Source organism: Rhinopithecus roxellana, chromosome 19 (assembly GCF_007565055.1).
Source record: "Rhinopithecus roxellana isolate Shanxi Qingling chromosome 19, ASM756505v1, whole genome shotgun sequence".
Classification (NCBI taxonomy): domain Eukaryota; kingdom Metazoa; phylum Chordata; class Mammalia; order Primates; family Cercopithecidae; genus Rhinopithecus; species Rhinopithecus roxellana.
Window position 1 is genome coordinate 69,310,513 of NC_044567.1, and position 12,767 is coordinate 69,323,279.

At 51.2% G+C, this 12,767-nt stretch overlaps 1 protein-coding gene across 4 annotated transcripts in view; it reads right to left on the reverse strand.

Moving 5' to 3' along the window:
• Positions 1 to 883: 883 nt before the first annotated feature.
• ASGR2 (asialoglycoprotein receptor 2) overlaps positions 884 to 12,767 on the reverse strand; it is a 38,567-nt gene continuing 26,683 nt past the window's right edge. For 3 of the 4 annotated variants that reach the window (XM_030922521.1, XM_010377342.2, XM_010377343.2), the window contains 7 exons: positions 10,100 to 10,216; positions 9,791 to 9,886; positions 9,163 to 9,234; positions 7,683 to 7,769; positions 7,452 to 7,603; positions 1,654 to 1,760; positions 884 to 1,302 (listed from right to left, as the gene is read on the reverse strand). In XM_030922521.1, the coding sequence (XP_030778381.1) occupies positions 1,137 to 1,302; positions 1,654 to 1,760; positions 7,452 to 7,603; positions 7,683 to 7,769; positions 9,163 to 9,234; positions 9,791 to 9,886; positions 10,100 to 10,175 (756 nt within the window). In that variant the 5' untranslated portion in view covers positions 10,176 to 10,216 and the 3' untranslated portion in view covers positions 884 to 1,136. Of the gene's footprint in view, positions 1,303 to 1,653; positions 1,761 to 7,451; positions 7,604 to 7,682; positions 7,770 to 9,162; positions 9,235 to 9,790; positions 9,887 to 10,099; positions 10,217 to 11,183; positions 11,301 to 12,767 lie in introns of those variants that run through there. The other variant, XM_030922520.1, reaches the window with a different exon arrangement.

Consider the following 12,767-nt stretch of genomic DNA (forward strand, 5'->3'; position numbering starts at 1 on the left):
TACGTGTGTGTGTGACTTAAAACATTTTTTCCTAATAGAATGTATTACTTCTATAATTTAAAAATTAAAAAATATGGGGCCAGGCCCGGTGGCTCATGCCTATAATTTCAGCACTTTGGGAGGCAGAGGCAGGCAGATCACCTGAGGTCAAGAGTTTGAGATCAGCCTGGCCAACATGGCGAAACCCTGTTTCTACTAAAAATACAAAAATTAGCTGGGCGTGGTGGCGCATGCCTGTAATCCCAGCTACTCGGGAGGATGAGGCAGAAGAATCGCTTGAACCCGGGAGGTGGAGGTTGCAGTGAGCAGAGATCGCACCATTGCATTCCAGTCTGGGCAACAGAGCAAGACTCTATAATTAATTAATTAATTAATAAAGGATGAACAATCTTTTTAAGGTCAGTTTCAGAATGTTCTTGGAGCGGGAATTTTGTCCAGTGTGGAGACTGTTGGTGACACCCTGTGTTAGAGATATGTCTGGATCTGCTTGGGGTCAAAAAAAGAGAGCCATGGTGGTAAGAAAGCGACTTACCCATCCTCCTCTTCATGACTATCTTCCTTGAAGGCTGAGAGTAGAGCTGGGGTGTGCCCTGCGACCCAGTCTGGGGAGAACCCAACGGCAGAGAAAGATGCTTCCTTTGGGAGCCCTGGGAGCCAGATGGACCCTCCAGCCACAGCCCAGCTGACCCCTTTCCCACTGGTGCCAGCCACCAGTGGAACAGCCCATCTGTTCCAAGCCCCTTTCCCGTTTCCCTGACCAATGACCCTCGGGATTAGGGACCAAGGGGCAGCTGCCTGGGACGCACACCCTGCCTCTTCCACACTCTCCCCTCTCCCTCCTCCTTGCATGCTGTTTCTCAGTTCCCAATAACCAGGCCACAAAGAGATTCAAGCATTTGTTTCTTCTTTCCTACTCCATTGAAGAGGCTGACAATTATAATAATTACAATGAATTACAGAAGGGGGTGGGATCTCAGCCCTCCAGGGTCAGGGACTCTTAAACTACCTCCTTTCTCTCTTTGCTCAGCTCTTCCCCATACCCCCGTCTCAATGTTTCTTCCTTTCCTCAAAATCCTCAACAGAGAAGCCAGAGCTGGGCAGGTGTGGGGCATGGGTTAGACAGAGGTGTGCTGGGGTCAGGCTGCCTCGCCGGTGGCATTTCGCCTCTTCTCACACACCCAGCGGTGCACCTGCAGGCAGAAGTCATCGTTCCAGCGGCCATCCGGCCGGACTTCAACACAGTCTTCACTTCCACCCAGCTCATGCCCGTGCCAATCATCTGGCTGAGTGACAGCCCAGTTCCTAAGGAGGCAAGAGAAAACTCAGACTCTGCCACGGTGGTAAGAAAGCGACTTACCCATCATCCTCCTCTTCACAACCGTTTTCCTTGAAGGCTGAGAGTGGAGCTGGGGTGTGCCCTGCGACCCAGTCTGAGGAGAACCCAACCGCAGAGAAAGATGCTTCCTATCCCCAGTCCCAGCAACCCTCACCCTCAGCCCAGAAAAGCACAGCTTTGGAGGGGTTGGGAGTCTGGGGAGGAGAGGACTGGGGAATTTGGTCCCTGAGGGATGAGTCGGGGTGGGTTGGCATGAAAGGCCAAGGAGGCTGTCCCCAGAGAAATCTAACAAGGAGATGAGGGAAGAAGCCACTTACTTGTAGTTGTGCCTATAGTCTGTGCCATCCACCCATTTCCAGGAGCCATCACTGTCCGTGAGACCTATCCAGGTATTGAAGGGGTTCGTGTGTTGTACAATGAATTTCTGGAAACACAGGCGAGAAGGAAGCTTATAGTCTCTTGTGCCTTTATCCTCCCTCCATGCAGGCATGGAACTGTGGCCCCCCCTCAGCCTTCCCCAGCCTGATCTGCACCCAGGGCTGAAGCATCAGCTCCCGACAAGGCTGCTTCCTAGCTTTTTCTTCTGTCACTCTAGCTATTGTTCAGTGCACATTTGCTGGGCTAGATGTTGTGCTGTCTGTGCAAAGACAATCTCATTTAATCCTTAGAAGCCCTCTAAGATGGGCCCTGCAGGGACCACACTTTGCAGGGAGTTGCAGAGACAGAGAGCCAATCCTGTACCTGAGTTAGTGGCCACTGTCCCCTGTTCACAGCCCTGGCCTGGTGTCCCCCTTCATTCCCAGCTTATGGCTCTACCCAAGCTCCGGTTCTCTCCCTGTCTTCTGCTCACAGCTTCGAACTCCTGGGATCCCGACCCTGGTCCCTGCTCTTCCTGCCCCCCAGACCCCAGATCTGCTAAAGATCTCAGTTTCACTCGCCTCTCAAGTACCTCGGCCCCTGGTAGCTCTCACTTGTATGTGCGGCTGTCATTTCCTGAGATCTGTCAGGCCCGGGAGCTTCTAAGCTCGGACCCCATTATGATCCAGCTACATGGAGTCTGACAACGGGGGAAAATAGGAAGGCGCCTGGGGTATGAGGAAGCAGCCCAGCCAGTTGACAGGGGCTTGGGTGAACGTGGCCTTTGAGCCTGCAGATAGCTCCCCGGGACTCACACACACCCACACTCCCAGCATGGTAGCCCCTCCAAGTAGCTTTCTCTTACACATACAGCTGTTCCTGGGGACCTAAGTCCTGCGGTTCAGTAGGGTAGGAGGGGAAGGTGTGGTCACCTCGTTTTGTGGGAGGAAGTGGAGGGATGGATCCGTTGAGCAACGTGCACACTTAACAATTCCCTCTGACAGCCTGTGAAGGGGCCCCAATAGTATTTGAAGGACAATTGCCTAATTCTACTCCCACTCTCTAGAAAAACAACTAAAGTTGCAGTTATTCACCTCATCTGATTGAGCACCAGAAACTGCGGCATCCCTAAATCCTGGAATCCCACGAATAGGACAATGTCCCATGCATGAAGGCGCAGCCCTGAGGCAGGTGAGGCTGCTCCCCAAATTCAGAGGAGTCAACGGAGTTGGAGAGAAAGTGCCTGGAGACACACTATGTGCTGCTACCTGCTGCCAGCCCTCCCTCCCATCACCACCAGAAACGGAACAACTGGCCTCGTGCGGTGGCTCACGCCTGTAATCCCGGCACTTTAGGAGGCCGAGGCGGGCGGATCACGAGGTCAGGAGATCGAGACCATCCTGGCTAACACGGTGAAACCCCATCTCTACTAAAACTACAAAAAATTAGCCAGGTGTAGTGGCGGGCACCTGTAGTCCCAGCTACTCGGGAGGCTGAGGCAGGAGAATGGCGTGAACCCAGGAGGCAGAGCTTGCAGTGAGCCGAGATGGCGTCACTGCACTCCAGCCTGGGTGACAGAGTGAGACTCTGTCTCAAAAAAAAAAAAGAAACGGAACAACTGAGCAGAGATTACCAATTAGCAGCATTCAGCCCTCTGTGTTAAAGACTGAGAGAAGGAATCAGATCGTGCCAGATGATCAGAGAAGACAGTCCAGTATAATTCATTCCCCCTTTCCTGGGTGAACCATAGGAAAGAAAGCATTGTGCCCATTCATAAAAGTAACAGAGAAAATCAACACGAAACTTATGCCCCCAAAAAGAAAGAGGAAGATGAGGTAGAGGAAAAAAGAATTGTGATATCAAAAAGAGAGGTGAAAAATAGACTTTGAAAAGAAGCATTGTTTCAGAATATGAGGGGATGTTGGAGAACAGTTTCTTTACATACTCAAAAAATTTTAAAAAGAATAACCTAAGGCCGGGCATGGTGGCTCAAGCCTGTAATCCCAGCACTTTGGGATGCCAAGACGGGCGGATCACGAGGTCAGAAGATCGAGACCATCCTGGCTAACACAGTGAAACCCCGTCTCTACTAAAAAACACAAAAAAACTAGCCGGGTGAGGTGGCGGGCGCCTGTAGTCCCAGCTACTCAGGAGGCTAAGGCAGGAAAATGGTGTAAACCCGGGAGGCGGAGCTTGCCGTGAGCTGAGATCCGGCCACTGCACTCTAGCCTGGGCAACAGAGCGAGATTCCGTCTCAAAAAAAAAAAGAATGACATAAAATGTGAAAGAAGATATCAAAAAAAAAAAGAGAGAGAGAGAGAGAGAGAACATGATAAGGAAAGGAACTGAAAAGAAAAGTTTGAGCTACATTAAAAAAAAAAAAAAAAAAAGCCCAGGCATGGTGGCTCACGCCTGTAATCCCAGCACTTTGGGAGGCCGAGGCAAGTGAATCACCTGAGGTCGGGAATTGGAGACCAGTCTGACCAACATGGAGAAAACCCGTTTCTACTAAAAATACAAAATTAGCCAGGTGTGTTGGCGCATGCCTGTAACCCCAGCTACTTGGGAGGCTGAGGCAGGAGAATTGCTTGAACCTGGGAGGCAGAGGTTGCAGTGAACCAAGATTGTACCATTGCACTCCAGCCTGGGCAACAGAGCGAGACTCAGTCTCAAAAGAAAAAAAAAATTTTTTTTTCAGATAAAACACTTAAGGAACCTAGGAAAGGAAGACACAGACACATGGCAATAAGAGGTGTCCTGGTCTCCTCACTTTTCCTATGGAAGTTATACAAACTTTTAGTTTTCAAAGCCAATAATTTTCAGCCTATTAAAGTTATACAAACAATCACTGGAATAACTCTAAATAAACTACATAGCTTCCAAAATACCATAAAAGGGGAAAACAAAAAGAACACCTCTCACATAGCAATTGTAAGAAATTAAAAAGGATGTAAAGCAGAAAAAAGAAAGGACTAGAATTAAACATAGTTATTAAAATATAAATGAGACATTCACCTATTGAAAGAAAAGGCACTTATTAGATTTTAAACATCAAAAACAAAACCTGCCAGGCACAGTTTTTGGATTACAGTAGCTCAGACACCTGTAATCCCAACACTTTGGGAGGCCCAGGCAGGTGAACCACTTGAGGCCAGGGGTTCAAAACCAGCCTGGGCAACATGGCGAAACACCATCTCTATTAAAAATACAAATAACTACCCAGGTGTGGTGGTGTGCACCTGCAGTCCCAGCTACTCATGAGGCTGAGGTGGGAGAATCCCTTGAGCCCGGGAGGCACAGGTTACAGTGAGCTGAGATCATGCCACTGCACGCCAACCTGGGCAATAGAGCCAGATCTTGTCTCAAAAACAAACAGAACAAAAAAAACCTATACAGGAGAAATACCTTAAGCTTAGCTGCCCCGTGGTACCCTTCAGGGAATGATCCACAATGAAGCCAAGATTAATTTAAATCAGCTTTTTTTTTTTTTTTTTTTGAGTCTGAGTCTCGCACTGTCGCCCAGGCTGGAGCATAATGGCGCGATCTCGGCTCACTGCAACCTCTGCCTCCCAGGTTCAAGTGATTCTCCTGCCTCAGCCTCCCAAGTAGCTGGGATTACAGGCACCCACCACCATGCCCAGCTAATTTTTGTATATTTAGTAGAGACGGAGTTTCAGCATTTTGGCCAGGCTGGTCTTGAACTCCTGACTTCATGATCCGCCTGCCTCGGCCTCCCAAAGTGCTGGGATTACAGGTGTGATCCACTGCACCCGGCCTAAATCAGCACTTTTAAGGGCGAGATCCAGGAGTCGATACTTTTTTTTAACTCTTGAAGAAATTACAATGTATAGTCAAGACTTAGAATCATTAATTTAAAACAGAGATTTGAAAAGGTAAGAAACGAAAGGATGGACAGAGATACAGCAAGCAAATGCAAGTGAAAAAATCAAGGACTGTGGTATTTATGTATCAGATAAATTAAAGGCAAAAGGCATTAAGTGGGCCACATGTTGGCTTCATAATGACAAAAGCATCATCCACCATGAAGTTGTAGTGGCCATGAGCTTACTGTGTGCCAAATCACAGAGCACTGAGATCTTAGGTTGAACTGCATGAAACTGACATTTTTATAGGTCAAAACTGATTAAATGCTGGCAAGTTCAACCTGACCAGTAAAGCAAAATATGTTCGTACGCACTCTATGCTGTAAAGCACTAACAGATCCTGATGTAATGCAAACAATACATATATTCTGGCCCCTGTATCACATGGCTTAACTACTGTGGCATTAACATATTTCCAAGTTCACGCCAAGCACAGTAGCTCACGCCTGGAATCCCAGCACTTTAGGAGGCTGAGGTGGGCCGGTCACTTGAGGTCAGGAGTTCAAGACCAGCCTGGCCAAAATGGTGAAACCCTGTCTCTACTAAACATACAAAAATTAGCCAGGCGTGGTGGCATGAACCTGTAATCCCAGCTACTCAGGAGGCTGAGGCAGGAGTATCACTTAAACCCAGGAGGCGGAGGTTGCAATGAGCTGAGATCACGCCATTGCACTCCAGCCTGAGCAACAAGAGTGAAACTCCGTCTCAAAAAAAAACTTCCAAGTTCATACAGAACAAGGCCCTCATAGACCCCACAGTACCAAGGCAGCACGTAGCAGTTGAAAACACTGGCTAAAGAAGCTGTGTGGGTCTCAATTGTGGCCCCATCTCTCGCTAGCTGTGTGACAAGTTACTTAACATCTCTGTCCCTTATGCCGACATCCTCCCTTCCCTCATACTGGGAAAAATATGAGCGCCTGTGCCCTGGGACCGTGGGATTTGAAAAAGTGAAAGTATGAAAGCACATAGTAAGTGCTCAGTAAATGTTACCATTATTACCCTCCTTTTCCAAAACTGTCCTGTCTATTCTAATGGGCTGATTCTTCTCTGTGAACTTTGCTATCTGGCAGCAGCCATGGGACGGGGAGACAGAGCACCTTGGAGGGAACCGGTCACCCTCTGCAGGTGAGTCACGGGGTTCCTGCCTGCTGGGTTCCCTTCATCCACATGACTAGCACTCCGAAGGCCAGCATAGCAAGAAGGGACTCTCACTGCCTTCCCTGTGTTCTCCGCCCTGCCCTGGCCCCTTTGGTCGTCCTGTCTCGCAGTCTGTCTCCTGACCTGCTCCACATCACCTGGTTGCCTGGCTCCTGTCTCTTTGCCAAGCTCCAGGCTGCAAACTCCCACCTCTTAAAATCAACAGCTGCTTTAGATCAGAAAGCTGAACATATTTAAAAAAAAAAAAAAGATTCAATGACTGTTTCACTGAACCTGCCAGAGCTCACCACAATTCTGCTTCTGCTTCTGGACTCTTTTTTCAGATTCAAAGGATAGGCCGGGCGCGGTGGCTCACGCCTGTAATCCCAGCACTTTGGGAGGCCGAGGTGGGCAGATCTCGAGGTCAGGAGATTGAGACCAGCCTGGCTAACACGGTGAAACCCCGTCTCTACTGAAAATACAAAAAATTAGCTGGGTGTGGTGGCAGGCGCCTGTAGTCCCAGCTACTCAGGAGGCTGAGGCAGAAGAATGGCATGAATCCAGGAGGCAGAACTTGCAGTGAGCCAAGATCGCACCACTGCCCTCCAGCCTGGGTGACAGAGTGAGACTCCATTTCAAAAAAAAAAAAAAAAAAAAGGGATAAAATAAGCCTGATCCAGCCTCCCAGAACCTGTCTTCCAAGGGCTTCCTCCTGCCTGGGGGAAGCGTGGCCTCACCTGCTCCTCCCACGAGTTGATGACCACCAGGTGTGAGTTCTCCAGCTGGCAGTACTTTTCTGCCTCGGCCCAGGCCTTCCCGGAGCGAGAGAACCAGTAGCAGCTGCCTTGGTGCTCCACCCAGTTGACAGGGCAGCAGGTCCTTTGGGAGCCTGAGGGGGCAGGGGGCAGGGGGATGAGATCTAGCCGGAGGGGCAGGCACACTGGGCCTGGAGACGGCCCCACCCCTACCGTTGCTGTGGAGGAGCTCCATCTGGCAGGCCACGAAGCGCAGGTCCACGGGGAAGTGCTTCAGATGGAGGAGCAGGATGTCATGATCTAGGACAGACAGGCTGAAAGTGCGGCTGGCAGGCGCGGTCCCCACCTGCCAGGCTCCAGCCTGTGGCTGGGGAAGCACATACACCCACAGACACGTACACCATGCATAGACCACACCACACAGCATACCACACACACACACACACCACAGACACATACCACACATAGACCACACCACACACCACACGCTACACCACACACACACACACTACAGACACATAGACACCACACACCATACCCCACAAACACACGCCACAGACACATACACCATGTATAGACCACACCATATACTACACCACACACATACACACTCATACCACACACATAGACCACACTACACACACCCACCCCACAGACATGTATACTATGCATAGACCACACCACACCACACACATACACACATACCACAGACAGACCACACCACACACCATACCATACACACACACCACAGACATGTATACCACATATAGACCATACCATACACATACCACAGACACATAGACCACACCACACACTATACCACACACACCCCACAGATGTATACCACACATAGACCACACCACACACACCACACACATACCACAGACACATAGACCACACACCATACCATACACACACACCACAGACATGTATACCATACATAGACCACACCACACACACCACACACACCACAGACACGTATACCACACATAGACCACATACACAGACCCGTCACACACACTCAGACATGCCACCCAGACCACATACATACATACACATATATACCACACCACACACCACATGCACACATACCAACACATACACCCACCACACATACATATGCACACACCCCCACATAGACAGAGACACGCCACACACTACAGATACCACAACACACAGACCCATCACACACACATATACAGACACACACAAATACACACATACACCACACCACACACAGATCCATCACACACACAAACACACCAAGAGACATCCACACATCACATGCATACACACACACACCATACCACGCACAGACCCATCACACACACACCACCACACACGTACACACACATATACACCACACTACACACCACACACACACCATACCACGCACAGACCCATCACACACACAACACCACACACGTACACACACATATACACCACACTACACACCACACACAGACCCATCACACACACACCACCACACACGTACACACACAACACACATACATATACACCACACTACACACCACACACAGATCCATGACATACCACACAACACATACGGAGAGAGACACAGATACACACGCTTGCAGGCGCACACACGCACGCACACACACATGCACACTACACACACGCCACACACGTACACATGCACGCACATGCACACACACCCCAGAGGCTCTCTGACCTGCTTTCAGGTCCTGCTGCTGTTTCTCCAACTTGTCTCCTAGGGATGTGATCTTGTCACCCACGCTGCCTCCTGAAAACAGAAAGCCAGCTGTTTCGCCGCTGAGCCTCCCTCCGTCTTAATGCTGCTGGGGCACCAAGGGGCCAGTGCCTCGTCCTGGGCGTTGCAGGCGTCCACCTGCTGGCCTCCTTGACCCCACCCAGGCTCCCTGCACTGCCACAGTGGCTCAGGCCACTCTCCTGCTTCAATCCCTCCAAAGGGTCCCCATTTTCTCAAAATAAAGCCTCACTGTGTCAGCACGGCTCACCTGCGTGGCCCGGCCCCTCCCCACCTCTCTGGCCACCCCTTATCGGCCTCCCGCTCCGATGGGCTCCTGCCACACTCGATTTCCTCACAGGCCCAAGACATGGTGACTTCCTCACCTCCGGGTGTCGCAGATCCAACCTCTCCACCTGGCACTAGCCTCCTCCGTCCCCACCTGCCTCCCTCCTGTACATCCCCCAGGGCTCCTGGACGCCTTGCCCAGCCTGCACCCCCACAAGCACCCCACACAGCCCTGTTGCAGACTCAGCACTGAGCCCAGCAAACTTGTGCGGATAAACGAGAGCCCAGCCGTCCAGCCCCTCACCATGGGTGCCGAGAGCATGGACCTCCATCAGCATGCTCGAGGAGAAGTTGCTGAAAGCTTCCTTCAGGCTCCGCAGCTCTGCTTGCAGCTGTGCACCTTGTCAGGAGGCAATGGGGGCAGGATGAGGTGGAGGGGCTGTGTCCCCATCACCGTCTGTGTGACCGGCCCCTCAATGGCCCCGCATTTGCCCCGGCTTGTGCTCCATCCCGCCTCCATCCCTTCCCCTCCCATCACCCTGTCACTGCCTGCCACTGCCCGTGTCTCTTTCCCCCCGCCTTGCCCATCCCTGCTGGCCCCTGTGACCCTCACTTTGGGACCCGATCACACAGATGGCCACCAGCAGCAGGATGTTGAAGCTCAGGGCAAGCAGACTGAAGCGGACCATGGAGCAGAGACGCTGTGCCAGGGGCTGGGCAGGAGGTGGCCCTGTGGGAGAGGGGCATAGGAGTCGGAGGGTAAAGGCAGGGTGCCAAAGCCTGAGGAGGCATAACCTGGGTGGAGGGATTGGTTGGGGCCAAGGGGGAGTCATCGCAGGCTTTGACCCCAGCATTTGAGCATTACACACACACTCTTACACATTCGCACCCATATTACCATGTACAAATGTACACACGCAGCTACCCTGGTGCACACACACCCATGCACACGACTCAGGATATTCACATCAGCTGTGTGCAAAGCCTGGATCCTGGAGCTAGGGGACTGGGAGACACAGAGGGGCTGGGGGACAGACCCGGCCCTGCCTAGGCACACATCCTGAGACGGGGGACGTGTGAATGGTTGTCCTCCTATCCAGCCAGTGGCAGAGGCCTCCAGATCATCTCCGACCTTAGTCTCAGCTCTTCTAAGGCCCCTGTCCCCTCAGATTGGAGACTCCAGCAGCTGGGCCCTGTGTTCTTCCTAAAATCCATACTGGAACAATCCTTCCTCTCCCAAAATTCCATTGAGATCCTTAAATCTGGCTCATTCCACCATAGCCCACTCTCCAAGCACAACCCTCCAGGTCCCACCTGTTGTCCTCATCCCCCACCACGCAAGGCCTCCTCCCCAGCGCCCTCTGCCCTCGCTCCCCTAGAAACCTTGTTCCACACCAAATTTGCTCCCCTCAGCCCGAGGTCATCTCACAGGTACCTCTCCCGCCCCTTGATCCATCTGCACCCTGACAGCACTGACACACACATTCACATGCCCTCACAAACTCACACACACTCACACACTCTCACATATTGCTCACTTCACTCAAAAACACACATTTGCACACACGACCATGCTCTGCTGTACCCACTCTCACATGTGCACGCACATGCTAATGCACACATTCATACGCCCTCCCACACACATACACACACCAACACACACCTTCTGACACACCCACTCATGTACACTCACACACCCACGTCTTCCTGCACACAGAGCTGGGCTCCCCCTCTGCTGCCTCCAGGCCCAGAGCAGCGCCAGTTGTCCCAGCCTTGAGCTCCCGTCTTTGCAGCAACCATCTGCAAACAGAACACCTTCTTGGCCTCAGACACTGACTTTCCTGTCTTCTCATTCTTATCATCCCCCACCCAGCACGACCACATCCTGGGGAGGCTCAGTCAGGGGCCCAGATCTTCCTCCCCAGGTCACTTCGTGCCGCTGTCCTGAGTCAGACACTGCCCCTGTAAGTGACTCTCCATAACTCTTCATCTTTTGCACACCAATGACTTCCACCTTCCCCCAACTGCAGCCACACTCAGGACCCCATTCGACCCAGGGAGGCCTCTGACACCTCCACTGCCCACTCCCGCTCTGAGCACAGCCCCACCCGCCCTCTCACTGCCCCCATCACTTCCTCCGAGGCCTTCGCATTCCTCTTCATCCAGAAGTGCTCCAGGACCACGGTGTTCCCCACCAAGCTGGCCCTCCACGGATAAGTCCCTGACTGTTGTCTTCAGCACCCTCCACTCAGAGGGCCCTGTCCTGCTTCCCAGTCAGACTTACCAACTCCCAACACTGGGTCAGCCCAGCAACGTGTCTGTATATCCACCCTGAAACCGGACTGCCCACAGGGCAACCCAGCTGTGCCTCCACGTAGCTCTGAGATCACGCACGAGCATTCAGTTTCTCCGTGCTTCCATTGTCTCATGTGTAAAATGGAGATCACAATCCTAGCTACCCGATTGGATTGCTCAGATAATTAGATGAGTTAAAATACGTAACGTGCTTCTTAGGCAAGTTTGAACTTAACAGACAGGGTCTGCCCAAGATGGGAAGATTCCTTCTCTCCCCAGAGACAATCAAAACAAAAACAGACAACTGTAGAACATGACAGCTTTCAAGACACTGGACATCAGGCAAGGAGGAGTAAAGATCCCTGAGGGATAAGAAGCAAACGAGATGAGCCCCCCGATCTCCCCAGCTTATTGCTTGGAGAGAGTCTACAGGTTACAGGCCAGGAAAGGGAAGTTCAGGCAGAGCCCAAGAGACTCCCCATGTTAAGGAGATGGAGCTGAGAGTCTGAGGAGACCAAAACAAGAGTTCAGACGATCAAACTAACTCTAAGTTACTTAACCGCATCCCAGAACAAAGCTCAAGAACATTTAGAGGAATACGCAAATATCCAGCACCCAACAAGGTGAAATTGACAATGTCGGGCAGCCAATAAAAGATTACAAGGCATACAATGAAACGGGAAAACACAAGGCATAAGGAGGAGGTTTGTAAATTTCAAAAGCGATCCAGAACTGATACGGATGCTAGAATTAGCAGACAAGGATGGTAAAACAGATATTATAGCCATACCCCCATTATGTTCAAAAAATCAAGTAGAATTGTGGAGAATATTTAAACGTCCCCAGGTGAATTTCTAGAGATGAAAACTACAATGTCTGAAATGAAAAAACACACTGGCCGGGCGTGGTGGCTCACGCCTGGAATCTCAGCACTTTGGGAGGCCAAGGCGGGCAAATCACGAGGTCAGGAGATCAAGACCATCCTG